Source organism: Mastigoproctus giganteus, chromosome 12 (genome assembly GCF_048544385.1).
Source record: "Mastigoproctus giganteus isolate SK-2022 chromosome 12, ASM4854438v1, whole genome shotgun sequence".
Taxonomy (NCBI): Eukaryota; Metazoa; Arthropoda; class Arachnida; order Uropygi; family Thelyphonidae; genus Mastigoproctus; species Mastigoproctus giganteus.
The window spans coordinates 105,930,318-105,949,619 of NC_143586.1; the positions used below are offsets into that span (position 1 = coordinate 105,930,318).

General features: G+C 37.4%; 1 protein-coding gene across 2 annotated transcripts in view; it reads left to right on the forward strand.

Annotated features, from left to right (window-relative positions):
* Window positions 1-19,302, forward strand: part of LOC150077320 (uncharacterized) — a 136,482-nt gene that overhangs the window by 75,133 nt on the left and 42,047 nt on the right. The window contains exon 2 of one of the 2 annotated variants that reach the window (XM_090386480.1): window positions 11,512-11,721. In XM_090386480.1, the coding sequence (XP_090242606.1) occupies window positions 11,633-11,721 (89 nt within the window). In that variant the 5' untranslated portion in view covers window positions 11,512-11,632. The remainder of the gene's footprint in view (window positions 1-11,511; window positions 11,722-19,302) is intronic. The other variant, XM_090386481.1, reaches the window with a different exon arrangement.

Below are 19,302 nucleotides of genomic sequence, written 5' to 3' on the forward strand. Positions count from 1 at the left end.
CACACGATTTTGTTGCAATTATGGACAGGCTGTTCTGTGTCAAGTGTTCGGGAAACTTGCCTGGCTGTTCTAAGAAAACGGGCATTTCTGGAGATAAAGAGCCATAAGGAGAGGAAAGACTCAAGTATGCAACAGTAGAAGAGGGTGATGTGGCGCCACTTTCCTACTCCCACCCCAGGGGTAGGGTTGAAAATATTGTCCAGAGCCGAAGAAATAGCCGGCTTCTCTATTTTCTGTATAAAGTATAGAATTAGCTGTCACAATAGCATTTTGTTTCTCCTGGGCACAAAGTGCTTCGTCTATTTCAAACTAGCTGTTGCCAGTATTTCTAATATTGATCGATTTGTTTTCTGTATCCAATTTGATGAGGAAGCTGAACTTCCGTTGTTCATTAACTTCTTGTCTCGTTATTCCATACTGAAACCCCTTCCTTCAATACTGCTAATTCTACTTCTATCAACGAATGAAGCACGAAGGAAGCAATAATCTGTAGGGTGCTTGATTTCAGAAACACCTAATCACGTTCTTATTTAAAACAAATTTTCTTTCGGTATTACTTTTACATACACGCCCACGGTGAGCAGGAAATGTTGACGCCAAGTGTCTCCAGATGGACCTTTAATCAAATCATCCTACTAGTGTGGAAAAACTATGCATTTAATTTCCTTTCACGCCACCTCAGGAGTCCCTCTGGTAGTGTTAATTAAGTTCGACAGGCTCATGTACATTGATGTACTCGTCGAAACAATCTGCCTTTTTTGTCTCTCTTGATCCAGTACATCTCGTTGTGAGTTTTCCTTTCTGTCCACTCGGATATTTGGGAGAGTCTTTCATCAGTCGGTGAAAACTTCTTTATTGTCTACCTTAAATTTTGTGTTTTTAAATTAAGAGAAAATAATGAATAGATTGCTTTATGTTAAGAGCTTCCGATACCTACTCTGCCATTACCTTTCCATCCTTTATTACAGGAACAGCGTTTATGCGCTTTGTTTTTATAAAAGAAAACGAGCATAGGTGGATTCTCCCTCCTCTAACTTCCGTAGTTCTTTCCTTAATTTTCTAGTTCTATCCATGTGACGCTTGCACTGTCTCTTTTCATCCATTCGGCTCTTTGTCTGCCTAATCCTTCCATTCGTAGTCATTGTTCTAACTCAAGATGTCGTCACGACACCATTTTATTGGCAAATTAAATTCCTGTGATGACCCCTAAACCTATCTGATAGCTGTGCACTAGAGTTATTTACTCCACTTAAGCTCCTCACCTCGTTTGTTTCAGGAAGAGAAATACAATTCTTGCTGTACGTGACCGACAATACAGTTAATTACCAGGCATTTAACTCCTCTCCTGAATTTGGAGGGAATGTATAGTTATAGGCCTAGAAATCGGTCCTAATAGTGTCCGAGTTGTTGGGTTTTTTGTAACTGATCACCAAGTCAAGCCTTTTTCCAAAATACCCGGAACAGCGATCCCAGATATTTTTTGCCAGTGAGCCTTAAACAGAATGTTACTCTGCCTTTCTCGTGTCCCAGCGCACTGAATCCACTGTTACATCGATATTCTCAACGGACATAATAAGATTTGCATTTCTGTTTGCAAAACAGACCCAAATCCTCCATATATCTTATGTAGTTCCCACACGGGTCATTATAAACATATCCCAAGTGAGTATTAACGGTAGGTGTCAAAAAGATGGTTTTTACAACAGAAAATCCATTATAAATAGTTAACAGTGTACTTAGGAAAAGCCCAGTTTACAATGATAACAATTTAAAACGCTACAGTTCGATCTGTTTTGTTATTAAAGAATTTGATGCAATTTTATGACTGTTTGTTACATTTTTACATACCCATTATATTTTTCATTTTAATTCAAATTACGTGGTCTTCTAGGGATATTTATGATAGAAAAGTCTCTTTGAAAACAAAATAAAAAAACTTAAGTTTTTATCTTAAAAGGTCAAACATTATTAAATCTTGAATCCTAAAGGAAAATGCTTAACAAGAGAGTACTTTTAATAAATGTGCTCGTGAAATATTGTTTTTCGTAACGTTATTGCTTTTCGTGTTTATCTAATCAACGCACTGAAAAACGTTTTAAATTATTTGCGCGTGATCATCAACCCATAAATGTAAGAGTATAATTAACGCAAATTTCATTCTAGCTTTTAGATAATGCTGCTAATTAACAAAACGTTATCAAAACAAAAACGAGTTCAGTAATTCCAGCTGAATGTTTTGCACAAAAAAAAAAAAAAATTGTAGATTGGTTACCATGGAAACTATACAGCACGTGCATTGTTTTTCGTCTGCTGTTATGAGAAATTTTTCAGATTTTTACGAAATATGATTTTTCTATTTCTCTTAACTGAAAAGAAATAGAAAACGAAATATGTTTTGTATTAGAATTTATTTTTTTATTGGCTTTGCATTGCGTGTTACGCGTTGAAATACAGCACATTCTCACAAGATTAATGCAAACACTACGCAAAAAATATTACAAGTGAGAAAATGAAAATCTTAGTAGGATGTAATTTAGAACTAATTCAAACTTTTAATAGTAGATATGCGTGATAATCGGATGGAGAAACGGTTCGGTAATGATGGGAACAGAAATAAATTATAAAGTTTCATTAATGTAAGGAAATTACCATAATAAATATTTTTTTGTATTTTTGTACTCGTCCAAAGATAGTCGTAAGCACTGAAAACAATATAATTCAATTTCGATCACGCTTTTCTCAAAAAAAAAAAACCCTTCAAACTTGGCAATTGGTTATACGTCGCTTTTTACCATTTCAATAATTAATTTCATATCTCACAAAAAAATCAATAATCTGATAAGGTGATTTGGATGAATGGTCCTAATGTTTCGATTCTTAGGAGCAGAATAATTTAAGAATATGAGGAAAGCGCATTTATAATAATAAATGAAAATAAGAATACTCCTCAATTTGAGAATAACAAAATGTATCAGTCCGTGTTCATTCTCGTATAACTGGTGGTAGTTCTTACAAGATTATTTGGGTTATCACGAGGCCTTTTCAACACGTTGTCGAAGATCAGAAATTGTAGCTGTTTAGGGTGATCTTTGTCCGATATTGCGATAACCAGCTTTCGCGTAGCAATTTTTACTACATTGTTGGGATGGACCTCTGGAAATCGAATTAAAATGGAGAGAGCTGTTCATTAAATAAAACAAGTGGTACGGAAAGGACGACTGCTCTACCTGAAACACGCTACTTAATACTCCACTGTTGACGTCTGTTCAGTACATAGAGGTGTAGAGAACTGATGAAGGATTATTTAACGGTAATTAAGAGGCAGTTGCATAACTCATTGGGATTCTAAGCACAATATTCTACAAGACGTTTTAAGGCACTGCATAGAAAAGTGACCAATTTTTAGGCTTTTGTGGTTTCCTCGGCAGAAAGAGCTTCCTGCGCAGTTTAATTCTTTCTTGATCTAATGTGATTAGTGAGTGAATACGTGATCGGTAAACGTGAAATTATGATCCAGAAATGAAAAAAAAAAAAGCGGGAAACGAAGAACGCATAACGGAATACAAGAAACAAAAATAAAGTTTTTTGATTTTATAATCGTCCATTGGTGTCTCCCCTACGAGATTCCAACTGTAGTCTGCCAACATATTTGGGCTCCATTTTCCCTGGTATTTTTTTTTTCCATTTGAGAAATATCTTGGTGAAATCTTTCACCGTGTTCAAGTTTTCAGGAAAAAAAGTCTAAATGGGAATGTAGGAAATGAAGCTTTCAAGACATACTGCATCCCAACTCTGTACGCTAAAATTAACTCATCCACAATTTCACTGTAATTTTCTGATTTCTCATTGCCTAAAAAAGTTCCGGCAGACGTTTCGAATGCCTTCCAAGCTGTTGTTTCTGTAAAATTTAATGTTTTAGTAAATTCCTCATCTTGGATTAGCAGTTTTATTTGAGAACCCACAAATAATCCCTCTTTTATCTTGGTCTCACTGATTCGAGGAAACTTTTCTTCAAACAGGAAACTCCTCCATTTTTGTCCATCGCTTCCTCAAATATATTTTTTTTTATGAAACCTAGCTTAATGTGGAGATAAATAGATTTTCTGACTTAGCTACCAAAGGATGATATGCTACAGTTTTCTGGCCTGGTGTTGTTTCTGAACAGTCTGGCCTTTTTTTTTTCTTCCTTGTAGCGGCAATCCTTCGATTGGCTCTCCTACTCGCATAAAAGGCAGCAGTATTTAGCGTATTCACCTCGCACTTTTGTAACAAAGGTTACAAAATGAGATATCATAATAATTTCGAAAACACCACTGAAACCAATGGAAACTTAGTAAGGAATGGGTATAATTAATACGTAGGCCTCGCACCAACCGGAGATATTCATGATGGGCGCATCACAGTTATTCCAATGGTTCTAATCTATTAAAGTCAATATTTTTAATTAATAGAATAGTTACAGCTCGTTTTCTACAGAACATCTTAAAATAACAGAACACAAAGTTCGAAGATCTCATCGCGAAATCGCTTTATATTGACAAATTATTATTAGCTACATGGTGCAAGGAAGCCTGAGGCTTGTGCTGAGGCTATATCCAGCTCAGGACCCTGGGTGTGCCAAGCCCATACTCACCAGATGTGAGCCCCTGGGGTTATATGCCGAAAGATATTTGTAAACCGAAATCTTTCGGCATTTTGCCAGGTAGAAACTGTAGATTAAGTCGTTTAAAAGTCTGTAGACACTCTGGATTCATACATGAACAATACAGTAGTCCACGTATAGTCTACAACAGAGTTTCCCCAAACTTACAATAATCGCGTACACCTTTTGAGAGTTTAGTCTTACCGGCGTAGCCCTTGACGGGCGAAAATAATTTGGAGTAGTTTTAATAATACTATTTTATCTAGACTAGAGCAAATACAGTACAATATATTGCATTCATTTGTTTATATAATAAGAGTTATACATCTATACTATATATAGAAATAATAATTAAAAAATGGAAGTTATAATAAAAATCAACAAACTTTATGATCGTGGAGATTCGTACCACTCTGAAATTAAAGTACGCATGTTAGCTAGTGAAGAAAGCACATTTTTAATGCTTACTATTTTGGTACTAAAATTTTTAGTACAAAACAAATGATAAAGTAAAATAAAAAAAAAAAAAAATTTGCCGTGTACTCTTTAAAATCCTTTTGCGTATCTCACTTTGGGAAACATTGGTCTACAGGTCCATTCAATGGTATTTACAGCTGGAACATCACGCTAGCTATGAATGGACTCCTACTCTGATCCCACACCAACTTTTTCTACTATGGCTGCGATTACTTAAGCTTGGGTTTTAAAACTTTATTTTCATTCTATACCATGAATAAATGATTTTCTTCAATTTTGATTTTCTTCAAAATGTTTACCCAACATGACACTCTCAGGACAAAGTTTCAGTAGACAGATGAAAGCAGAAGTGCGGTGAACAAAGCAAAGAGCTAGTAATGTCACACTTCGTAAAGAACTCTTAAGTGTAGCAGAATTAGTAAAAGTTTTATTTTGGATAACCCACCAACAATATCAGTTTTTCTTGGAAAAATGCATCAGAAAAATCCCCTAAGACAGTGTGTAATTCACGAAGTGAAAGTCTGTGCTTAACAATTACGTTAAAATCGAGCATAAAAAATACATTAAAAGAAGGCAACGGAATAATTTAGCTTTCGCCCAAAAGTAATTAAGATTTTAGTCTTTTAAGGAGGGAAAAAAGTGTCTTCGCTTGCTATACTATGCAAGAACCCTAAAGTTGCAGAGTTATTAATAAACAAAGATAAAAATCAAATGCCTTCAGCGACAAAGATGCAACATAATCATTGTGAGCAAGCCACAGTACAAGCAGCAAGAAGCACTGTCCTAAACTGTTTCTTCAATTATATTAAGAATTCAAAATAGAAGAGTTGCTGCGAATATGAAAAACTCAAAAAGTGTCTATACACCTTTACTGCGCAATTAAAAAACATTCAAGACTTTCATTTATAAAACTAATCGCAATTCGGGTGGAAAATTCGAGAACTGAAATCATATTTTTAACAAATGATATTAAGCTCATTCCTACTAGGTTGATAACAAAGGATTTGGAGTGTATTTCAAGGGAGAGGAGTGATTACTCTCCTGGCTTCTCAAAAATCCATCCCTGAGGATTTATTAGTTTGAGGACCCTACCGCATTATGCAGCACAAGTATAGCAACCAAAAGGTAAAAAAGGGTCACTATGAGTGTCGAAGTAACTGTCATTTCCGCTACTACTTGGGTGGTGGGCTGTTCCTAGCTGTTGCACGATCCTGGACTGGCTAATATATTTATTCCTGCATCGCAGCAATGTTTGTTGGAAAAATAACGATAACAAGCCGCCATTTTGTCTTGTACAAACAAAAGAAATTTATCCATAAGAGACAATTTTCTCAATTTTGGATACAATAAGCACCTGACCAAAAATTCCCAAATTCTTGATTAGTAAATGTCATTTTCTACCGTATGATAAAAAAAAAAAAGTGTCTGAGAAATTCTGAAAATTAAGGAAAGATACGCCTCGTGGACGTTTGTACCATGATTGCTATTGCCAATTTTTCTTTGTTAAATTGATGTCACTGTCAATAATATTGTTTATGGGTAAACTCCATTCAGAAATCTGGATTAACTGATTTCTCAGCGTTTATTCTGTATAAATTTTTTTACAACGGTAATTCAAAGACAATGGAAATAATTAACAAAAGCTCACATCCCCATATAAGACAACTATTTACAATATCTGTATTTGAATAGCTTATTATTTTTGAGGTACATTGTTTCTTAGGTTCCTCTCCTGGTATGTTTACGAAGAAAATGAAACATTCGAAAATAAATCTGGGCTTCGTACAGTGCCATTGATTTCCTCGCACAGAAAGAACATTCTACACAAGCGCATCTAATACAAAGAATTGATTTATTCAATATTTTGCCATACCTATTTGTAGTCAGAATTGTAGACTTCGGCATTGTTCCTTTGCACCAACTCCAGATGCTGAATTCAAATAATACCGGAAAGATTTAAAAACATGTGCCTAATGAAGCAGAAGCAACAACGAGTTATGCAATTTGATCAATATTTTATCATAAAAATCCTTGGCGGGCAGAAAAATAAATCCCATTTTGCTGCCTGCAAAATAAAATTATCCGAAATGACAACATCAGTGAGTTTACGAAGGTAGTAAGCAGATCCAATAAGGATCTCCAAATATTGAACTTTGTAAACCCCAGTTAAACTCGCATTATCCGAAGTATATTTAAGGTTCATTTCATGAGGTAAAAAAAAAAAAAAAAAAAAAAAAAGAACGAAAACAAATGATGATGAAAAGAAAATGACGAGACAAAAAAAACAAACGAATTTACTTCTGTTATATTCAACCACTTGACAAGGGTCTGAAGATCGCAGAAAAAAAAAAATAAAAAAAAATGTTGCAGTGAAGCATAGACTTTCACTTTACTGTAAAAAAAAAAAGAGAAATTTACCTCAATATGATACGTAGACCACTTCCGTATGGTCTCTTATTCATTCTCCTACGAATATTGAAATCAGCGTAGAACGTATTGCGCATCATAGCTCTGTTATATACTGTGAAATTCATATTTTAAAAAAGTCTTGTTGATTTCACCTGCAAAATAGTCCTTATCGACCAGCACTCCAATATGTGCATGTCAAATGGATCCCCACCCCGGAACATCAAAAGTCCTCGAAGAATCCTTTGAGGAAAAGTCATAGTTGTTATTACATTGATGAATGCCAAGATTCATTTATTGCACGGTGGTTGGTGGTTTAGGATTTTAGGCACATCAGCAACTTACGCCATTCATTACACGATAACGTCCAAATTTTTATTACTTTTTATGTATACAGGGTGTCTCAAAAATATTGGTACAAACGTTTAGGGGAGGTAGGCAACATCTAAAGGAATGTGGATCGCATAGGAACCCATAACCGGAAACGTCGCTGTTCATCAGTTCGCGAGATGGAAAATTTCTGGTTTACTCATTCAAGCAGTAGTCGCTGCACGAAGAGCATGCATCGATATACGAACTGTGAGCTGGCATACATGCACCTAGTGTATGGATTAGCAGAGGGCAATGGACGAGCCGCTTAACGAATTTATGGACAACGCTTCCCAGACAGACATGTACCGGACCACCGTTTGTTTGCGGGTGTGCATCAAAATCTGTGCGATTATGGGTCATTTAGAGGTAACAGGAGTAGTGCGGGCAGACCACGTTCAACGCGAACTCCCGCCATGGAAGAAAGTGTGTTGAATGCCGTCCAGAATAATCCTACTACCAGCACACGAGCTGTTGCCTCAGGTGTGTCTCGTTGCAGTGTACAACGTGTCTGGCACGACGATTCCTTACGACCTTTTCATCTCCAAAGGGTTCAGTTACCGCTCCCCCAAGATCATCCTGCACGTGTGGCTTTTGCGCAGTGGTTTCTCCAAGAAAGTGTTCAAGACTTGAATTTTCTAGCCTATGCTTTGTTCACGGATGAGGCTTATTTCACTCGGGAAGGCTTATTCAATCAGCACAATGCTCATGTGTGGGCTCACGACAACCCACACGGTGTGCGCCCCATGCAGCACAACATCGCTTCGCAATAAATGTGTGGACAGGTATGGTCGGTGACTGCTTAGTCGGCCCATACCTGTTACCATCCCGCATGAACTTCGCTAAATATCGGAACTTTCTTGAACAAGTTCTACCAGGGTTACTTGACGATGTTCCAGCAAATATGAGAAAACATTTGGTTTCAACATGACGGGGCACCTGCCCATTATGGAAGGTGTGTTCGTGACCATTTGAACAGACGTTTTGGGCGTCGATGGATTGGCCATGGTGGAGCCATTGCCTGGCCCCCACGCTCACTTGATTTCTTTCTGTGGGGGCTCTCAAATATATCGTGTATGAATCGCCTGTGGAGACGGAAATGAATCTCGTGGCGAGACTCGTCTGCGCTGCTGCTACTGTCAAAGAAACACCATGTGAGTTAAACCGTGTCCGCCAATCCATGCTGCGTCGGTGTCAGGCATGCATCCCGTCTCATGGTGGAACCTTGGAGCATCTGTTGTAACATCATGAAATGCATCCATCTCGTACTCCATTGTTAATATTATGTCAAATAAATGTTTGCCACTAATTACTGTCTTGTGTCATTTCTGCTTCTTGTGCCTCTGCCCGCCCGCGACGTTTTCGGTTATGGGTTCCTATGCGATTCACATTCCTTTATATGTTACCTACCTCCCCTAAAATTTAGTACCAATATTTTTGAGACACCCTGTATACTGCTTATGATTTTCTAAATGGAAATTTAGAAAAACGTGAAAACCATTAGCACCTATAAATGTTGAGAAACATTTATTAGATGATCATTCCTGTATCGATAACTAATATCAGTATAGGAATGGTATTAAGTTTTTTATTTATACTGCCATTCCCATCTTACTTTTATGTATATCTCGAGCCTTGTATAATATACAAAAAATTAAGAAAGAAAATTAAAACATTCATTTAGTTAAACTAGTGAAAAAAAAAAAAAAAAAAAAAAAAAAAAAACTTATTTTCGTTTATTATATTTCCGAACAACACATGGACACAATGTTGTGCACAGCGAATCACATTCCCTGTTACTAACATCATATTGATGTCATCTATGATTACTGGGTAAATCTAATTGGATAAGAAACTTGCAGATTAGACCTATTTGATACGCGTGTACTTCTAAGGGTAATTTAAGTCCAGTTTAATGAATTAAAAGTTGATTAATTTTTACAAACGAAAATAACAAACATCTAGCTCTCAAAATTAAAAGATCTGCCGTAAACTAATATCACTTGCCATCTCTTAATCCTCCATCTGACTGATTATGGCCAAAATGGAGTCGATCCACAGGAGACATTTATGACAATGACTTAAGTCACCGATCTGTGAATAAATTCCGCCTAACACTAAGAAAGCCACAGCTTTGCTATTGACACTTCAAAGACATTTGCTCGTGTTTGTTTTTTCAGTCTACTTTTGAAATTGGGTGGACACTTTTCTTCCTCACCACTTTACATGCAATGGTAGATGGCACTCTCTATCCAGACATTTTGAAACCACTGCTGGGATACCGTTTTACTTTCTCGCCTTAAATCTTCCAATTAATGGAAACTCGATATGTAGTTCTGCTAATTACAACAGATATTCGAATTATTCATCAGTTTAAACGTTAATTAGAAGTTCTCTAGTGAAGGACAAAAAAAACCTAGTTAACTTAGATGCTTCTAAAAACTAAATCCTGTTTACTCTTCTAACAACTTCTTACTTGTAACTTCTAACCCTTCTAATCCACAAATATTCGGTATCACTTCCTTATCATTCAAAAAAAAAAAAACCTAGGAAGTTTCTCCAAAAATCACTCGAATTCCTAGACTGTCGAAAAGAGCAATGACGAGCCATTGCTTACCAACTCGCTCCGCTTCCTCTCACACAAATGTTCAGTTTAGTACATGCCTTTTCTACAGATAGTTCCATGGCACCGTTCCTCCGAAGTAACATCTATAACTCCAACTCTTCATTCCAAAGTCAGAACACGTGCCTCAAACAGCCAGCATCTCTTCATGTTCAACCCTAAACTCATTGAAGTAATTTCTTTTGGTTTTTTATTCATTTCCTGTGTTCTCAGCAACATTTATTAGATAACCTTTCACCTCATGGATGTCTCAAAAAAGGCAAAGAAATCAAAATGCCTGTAAGTTTCTTCTGACCTCAACCTTTGACACGATATCACATACTATAAAGTTTAAGTACTACGTTTTGGATTATCGTAAAAATACCAAAGAAAAATGGGAAATTTTCGCACGAGATAGGCTAACTCAATCTTGCATGGAACTGTATCTCGAGCCTTAAAGTAATTTGAACCAGAGGGAGACATTTTTTTTTCTCTCCGACAACGTTTTTTCTATGTCACGTCAACAGCAATTACATGTATATGGGTATAGTTAATTCTGAGAATTAAAAGTATTTCAACCTTGAATATATTATGACTTAAGCTTTATTAGCTCGATATCTGTTTAAGAATTCTATGGTTGCGATTAGAGAGCGATTTAATCCTAAGATGAAAGAACGAAAACTAATATCTTGCTGAGAAGTGTTTTGATGGTATCGATGCTCTTCTAAAAAAAGTTCTTTGTCGAAGAACTTACAATTAGAGAAATCCAAGAAAAGAAAAAATAAATAACGAAACGACGGTGACAGTCCATTACCACACACTTCATAAGTCAGTCTTATTATCAACCCCGCGGTCGCCACTTATGACGTCACTCGCTTCCAGAACTGCCATTCGCGAATCATTTAAACCGACCGAATGTATAAAACACGCACCTGGTGGGAGGAGTATCAATGTTAGTTACAGTCAGTGTATATCTGGTGCGACTGCTAAAATAAAGTTTGTCTTCTTTCCGTAGCAGAAGCCGTGCAGCACTTTCGCATCCCGAGACTGTTCGTAAAAGTAACTGATCGTAACTTGTCCTGCGCCGATCTACTGCCACTACAGTGTTTGAATCCGAGCTTGGTTTTTGTGACTTGATGGTCTGGTTGAAAAGGCAAATGTTCACTTTCTGTCTGTTGGCTGCGGTTTCCCTTCTCGCTGAAGCCATAGCTTATCCCCAACACAGGTAAGTACCTCGATTGTTCCTCTCCTATCGATCGAACTTCGCAATATTTTACTTTCTCGTATTTATGAGTATGAAACAAGTTTGATTTTTGTTTATAATTGATTGTTTCTCGCAAATAATGCGAGTTGTCGGTGGATAAAACATTTATAGATGACTCGACACTAATTCTTTGTCTATAAATCCCACGACTTTCCTTTGGTTTTCACCTGAATACCAAAGGAAAGTCACACAACAGATTAGCGGTATCAGTTACGTATTGTCATCTATGATATTGGCATGACAGATCATTGTTTTTCGTTTTAAGCACTTTATTAACACTCCATAAAAGGAGAAACTCGGAGACAACTCATTCGTCTTTGAAGATCAGTTTTGCGATTCTTAGCAGACATTAAAAGGAAGCAGCAGATCACATCGAATCCATCCAATATACCAGCTTATCAGGGTATGTTGATGTATTTTGTGCAGACAAATACTTGGTCTTTCCTGTTGTCTTGATAAAAAAAGTTCCTAAATAATTATTAATTAATAAATAAGTGCAAGATCTGTGTTTAGAGAAAGATAATTTTTATATATATTTATTTTTTGCATATGAATTAAAAGTGTAAAAAAACCAGTAACCAACTTCGTGTGTGTACTGGAGTGTTGCATCAGCAAATCCTGATTCAAGTTTATTACAAAATTAAAGAAACCACCACCACCACCGTGGGAGGCTCTTCATGGTGTCAAATTATCCATCGGGGAAAACAATGTCTAATCCGACTTTCCAGTGATCAGCCTTCCAGATGCTAACAAAGAACAGCCTTGCTTATCAACACAAAATCTCAAGACTGTCATTTCTCCTGGAAATCTCGGCCATTTCTTACAATAAACAACGCCCCGTTACGAATGCATGACGCATATTGTCCTTGCGAATTTTATTTTGTGATGCGTTCTTGAAATGGCGACTTTTCTGTCCTTGAACAGGGTAAAAGTTGCGTGATGCGTTCGGTGAACTTAATTGGTGATGCACGCCTTCTACAAAGAGCGCCCCAGGTGTTAAAGAAACCCCGAACTACCAAACTCCTCAATGACAACCTAATTATGTGACGTCATTACTAATGCTGGCGCCATCGTAAAGCAAACTGTGAGCTTTTGTTTGCTTAGTTTAAATACTTGCAAGATTGGTGTTAGGTGACATAAATGTACAAACTTTTCTTAAGATTTCCATCACATCTTGCAAATATCCAATCGTTAATGGCGCAGCTGAAATTCAAATAACTTCAAACTTTATTTGGAACTTAAACTTTGCCATTAACATTTATCCCAATTTGGAAATGGAATTAAAGTTAAAATTTCGGACCATTTCGCGATATTTCATCACGATGTTGTGTGATACAAAAATGGTGTCACATTATTATAGCATTAATGAATGATATATTAAATGAATATAAAAAGCGGCAATACTTTGAATATTCATGGGTAAATCTTGGTTTTCGTGTTAAAGATTAATTAATTAAAAGCACTGCCGCTTTTTGCTGTTGTATGGATAGTGCATGAAAGAGTGAATAGCAGGATATGAGATGATAAGATGAGCAGTGGTGCCTGCTCGTATCCGTACGCTACCTCTTTATACGATTAGCGTCTTACAGAAGTGTTGCATACTTAATTGAAAATTAAGTATTTCAGACACCACTTCAGGTTGTCAGTTGAAGAGCTTTAGTAATAAGAAAGGAAGAAAAAAGGAATAAAAGAATTCGTGATAGTTTCTTGTGTTCTCTCTCTATCTTATGACTCCTGACTGCGTGGTCGTCCCGAAGCATAAACATAAAACTTATAATTTCTTAACAGAGAACAACAATCCAGAGGGAATATATTTTCTCCTCGTGAGTTATTTTGGGCTTTTCATCCCACACAAAATGTAAATCGAGCGTGAATCCACTCTTATTTGACATAATGCACTACAATAACTGGCACGTCATATAAATTGGGATCATTAAGACCAAAGGGGTAGATGCGAACAAAGCTAAACCAACCAATCAGGTTTCTCATCCAGCAAGACATATCGGCCAATGATAGAATACAAGAACTTTACAAACAGGATAAATTGACACTTCATGGCTTTAGTTTCCTCGGCGAAAATTCTGAACGACCTACATCACATTTTTCAGAAACTGGGGCCATGAGGGGGTCGGTTGGTATAAATTTAATACATTTAGCGGTCGGTCTGCCTGTTTTATTACATTAATTGTCGATTTCTCGGGAGGAAAAGCCATGTAATCTGCGCCTAAGACCGACTAACTCAGCCATGTTGTGAATAAAACTCATATTTCTCGCATCATTGACGGAATTCGAACTCGGGCATTTGCCACTCGATGTGAGAGGACAGTGATTATAACCACTATGCTACTACAACGGCTCTGAGACGGTGCCTTAATTGAAATTAACCAAAGAAAGCAGTCAAATTAACGACTCCTTACAAACTCTCTCTCTCTCCATTGTCTATCACACAGCGATGTTCAATTTCTGCCGCATGCCTTTTCTATAGATGTCCGTCGTCATTGATATTCTGGATCGGCATTTGTAATTCCCTCACTCTTCCAAACCAACCAGTAGAACAGTGAATGAGTTCTGACTGCCGCAAGCAGTCAGAACTCATTCACTGTTCAACTCCAATTTCACAGAACAACCTTTTGTTTCTTATTTATTCCTTCTACCTCTTTCTTGTTATGGATTTCGTGAAAATTACCGTGCACAGAAATTTAAGTCCAAATGTTAAATTTTAGGCGCAACAGCGACTAAGGCTATATTGTGCCAAAATACAGGGTGTTTCAGTTAAACGTTTCAGAACTTCTAAGAGGGGTAGGGTACATCCTGACAACTCGAAATCATATAGCAATGTGGGGTCGGAAATGCTTTCCTGAAGCGGTGTTGTACACAGAAGCACCATAAAGAAAAGAGACCGTAAGTGAGAAATCGTTTTAATAATACATGAAAAGAAGCAAAAGGTACATGGATTAAAGTAAGTGTTCGAAGTTTCTTCCACGGGCTACAATGCACGCCTCACATCTCCGACGCATGGACATCCGAACATTCTGGAATACTCCAGGCGAATTTCGAATTTCTTCGGCAGCTACTGCGATTCTTGCAACCAGCTCCTCAGCATTGTCAACAGGGGTGTCATAAACTAGCGATTTCATATGACCCCAGAAATAAAAATCAAGACATGATAGGTCGGGGTGACCGAGCAGGCCAACGCACGGGACCACCACATCCGATCCACTGTTGACCAAATGTGACATCCAGGTAGTTACGAACATCTCCGCTATAATAGGCAGGGGCTCCATCGTGTTGGAACCACATTGTCTGTTGCGTCGATGCAGAAATCTGTTCATCTCTCAAAAGTTGTGGCAATACATGCTGCAGAAAGATCAAGTAGATAGGTCCAGTTAGACGACACGGTAACAGGTAAGGTCCGATGAGGTGATCTCCCAAAATACCGGCCCATACATTGACCGAAAATCGAATCTGTGCTGCACGTCGTCGCACGACGACTTCTGTGTACAATACCGCTTCAGGAAAGCAATTCCGACCCCACATTGCTATATGATTTCGAGTTGTCAGGATGTACCCTACCCCTCTTAGAAGTTCTGAAACGTTTAACTGAAACACCCTGTATATTATCTAAAAATATATTCTTGGCTAAATGCTAAGAGTATGAAAGAGATATGGTTTATGCATGGGTATTGCGCACACATTTCCACTACCCAGGTAGCATGAATGCATCGTTTAATTATATCTCATATTGTGAATCAACCTTCACAACAAGTGGCCGAGGTATTGCACTGCTTTGAATAAGTAACGCTTCACCAGTGGAAAAGACTGATGTTACTTATTCTAGGTGGATACCACCACCCAGACGGCACAGTTTCGAAGCTTGTTGGCATACTCATCGGTGGGTAGGCAGGTACCCTGTTGTTGCAATAGTGACAACTCAGTTATGAAATATAACTCCACGATATGAGAGATGCCTGATGGTGTGCGTGGTTTAATCTAAAAAATATATTCTTGGCTAAATGCTAACAGTATGAAGGAGATTTGTTTATGCATGGGTACTGCACATACATCATTTCTACTATCCAGATAGTACGCACAAAAAAAAAAAAAAAAAAAACATTCTGAATTACCCAGAGAGAGAGAGAAGAATGATGATATCCGGCACATTTAGGGTCCTGAGCTGGATATAATCATTCTTCTCTTTCTTGGTGATTCCCTTCTACTTCTCTCGCATAAGCCTCAGGCTTCCTTGCACCATATGGCTAATAATAATAATGCATCATTTAATCGTATCTCATTGTGAATCAACTTTCATAACGAGCGGCCACTCGTTGTGAAGGTTGCTTCACAATATTAGATATAATTAAGCGATGTACAGTATTCATATTATCTAGGTAGTAGAAATGACGTATGTACAGTACCCATGCATAAACTATCTCCTTAATATATATATAATGTCTATAATTTGCATGTGTTCTGTGGTTAATTTTCTGTTTGCTGGACTAAAAACCCGAGTTTCCGGAATTAAAAAAAAACATGCTACCCTCAACTGAGAGGTCTAACTCAGCCACGTTTTGAAAGCCCATAAAAATTCCTCACGTCATCGACGGGATTCGAACTCAGATCTTTCTTACCCAGTGTAGAATCGCCCACGAAGGCCCAACGTTAATTATCTACTTGCAAAGGTAATTATGTGTAAAAGTTCAAGACAAGTTCTATACACCATTAGAATACTACTGTATATAAGGTTACAATATCTTTCATAGTTGGAATCATCGTTTAAAAAAAAAAAAAAAAAACTGGCCGGTAACAAGAATTAAATCCAAACCTTTTTTCTTGATGACAACAATAGTGAGGCTATCTGCAAGGACCAGTATGGCAGAATCATTATCTCTATCAGCTGTATTCCTGTGGCCATTAATGAAGAATAATGACCAGATATCATTATTCCTCACTTTGGTTACCCAGCATTGTTGATGACACCTTGAGATCCAACGCTCACTTTATGTATTTCACACGCGCCATCACAAACACCACACTTCAAAAAAACATAGTTATCCCTTACATAACAAAAACATTGCAATAGTATCTTTATGATAGCGCTTTGCTTCTTTGGTCCTCAGAGTCATTTCTCCAGCAAAATGCGGGACAGGATGGGACGTACACTTACCTCGGCCAGTTGAAACTGTAGCCTAGCTTAGAGCACAAGAAGCACAGTATGACATTCACCACCATCTTGATTCATTTCCAATGCGCGTACCGATTTGTATTTGCTGACCATTGAGATGAGGTGGGGAAGGGAGCTATAAGCAATATTAGCTATAATAATAAGATGGTCCAACACATCACCGCGGGATGCAAGGTGATCATACAGACTGAGTACTCAGACACGACCAGGTATCGAGGATAATACATCAGAAGCTAGCAAGGAAATACCAGTTGGTCGAAGAAAGTGTACCGTACCACAAGTACGAACACCAGGCAGTACCAGAGATCCCAACCCACAAGCTGTATTGGGACCGCGCCATAATAACGGCCAAGACAATCCCGCACAACAGACCGGACATAACTCCTTGTGGACAAGAAAGAAAAGGCTACCTATCTGATTGACATAGCGGTACCCAACACTGGCAAACTGCAGAAAACCAATGGAAAAAAAAAAATCAGGAAGTACACAGACAGGAAATCAAAGAGATGTGGCATATATATGCAACAAGTTACAACCACCACCGGTATGCTGACAAAGACCCTACATAACAGCCTAGCAGCAATATGTCTCCCAGCGAACACCTACAAGGAACTCCAGAAAGTCGCAATCCTGAACACCTATAGGACAGTCAGAGTTCCTTGAACAACAGTAACACCAGACATTACAACCACCCTGTGTACTTGGTAGCAGTACCCGTCACGGAGTGGAATCTCCCATTCAGGAAGAAATAATACAAGAGCAACAATAATAATAATATTCGTGTTGCCCAAGCTCTAAAGTTAATGGAATTGACTTCGAGTTGTAAATGGACCGTAGATACTTGAGTGTAAGGGGAACGCCTTATATATGGGTCATATCAGTTTTTGCCAACGGTGAAAAATTTATGTTAACTTTAAAAATTAACTTTTTGATGTTACCGGGAAAAAAAAATCCATCATGTTCAATTCTTTATGCAATGAGTGCAACGCACAGATATGCGTTTTATAAGTAACGCAGGATTTCACAGAAATAAAATTTAGGTCAGAAGATGTGCTGCTTTAAAAGGATTCCCAAAACATCTTAGTTCCGTCAAGTGATGGTGGAAAAGTGGTTTTGTTACGTCTCAAGCAGCTACAAAATCGCGTGGGAAAAATTCATTTCAACCAAATTATTTCTGTTTAGGAACATTTACTTAGCAAAATTTTTGTTTACTAAATATGCAAAATACTCAAATATAGTTTAAAATGAGTTTCAAAAAACTAAGCTCCCCACAGGATGTTATATCTCTGGTATTCGTACGGATAAGTATAAAATTATTAGAACTTGTAATCGAAATGATTACAATGTAGTTCGATATTTGTACAAATTATACGTAAGAAATAAGTCGTGTGATAAAATTTGTCACTTTCGTTTCACTTCCCCAGGAGTCAGATACAGTAAAAAAGACAATTTGGTCAGCTCTAAAACAGGTTTTGACTTTGCATTACTGGTTTAGAAAAATAACTAAAAGAAAACATGATTTTAAACTGGAAACAACCCTTGAAAAATGATAAGTATCGATTCATTTTATTATTTTATCGGTAAGAGCGAATTCGGAATGTTTTGTCGTTTGCCTCTCGCTTCGTATCCAACCTCCCCACAAAACCTTAGAGTTGAATGGAGAGAAGCTAACGGAGCGTTTATTTTTCACGGCACTAAAGTGTTTTTTGAGTGAATATACGGGTTATTTTGCCTGATTATATGCGCATAAACGCATCGCTACGCTCGCAAAACTTTCTGGACTAACTCTAAAGTCAGATTGTCATCTATAAAAAAACTAATGTGAATACTAACCGCTATTCCTATGGTTTATTCTATTTCTGCTAAATCATGCGATAAATCATACAGTAAATCACGCGTGTGACACAATGGCAAAAACTACAGTCAAACTTAACCCAAGAATACGTAACAGAAAGAATTTCAACGTTCATATTTCAGTAATCGAATTCCTGGCTGCAACTACATGAGATAACTATGGCAAGAATTCTTGGTTTTTATTTACTTATGGCGAAATGCTTGTCTTTCTAAATCTGTTTACGATATTCTTCAGATTACTTCAAATTTCTCAATATTCATTCAGCCCGATGGGATTGCGTCAACTGGGTGTAAGATGGTTCAGTCTATGCGAAAATTTGGTGCTTGGCAATCCGGTGTATCAAAGAGAGGCTAGAAAAACGATGCAAAATATAAATTGATCTAAACAAGCGAATCAAAACAGTTGTAAATCGGTTCAGTGAAACCGAACCACAGAGGGTAATCGCTTACAACCCGCATAGTTTTGTTTTCTTCTTTGTATGGAAGCACAGTGCTTCGTACTGCTT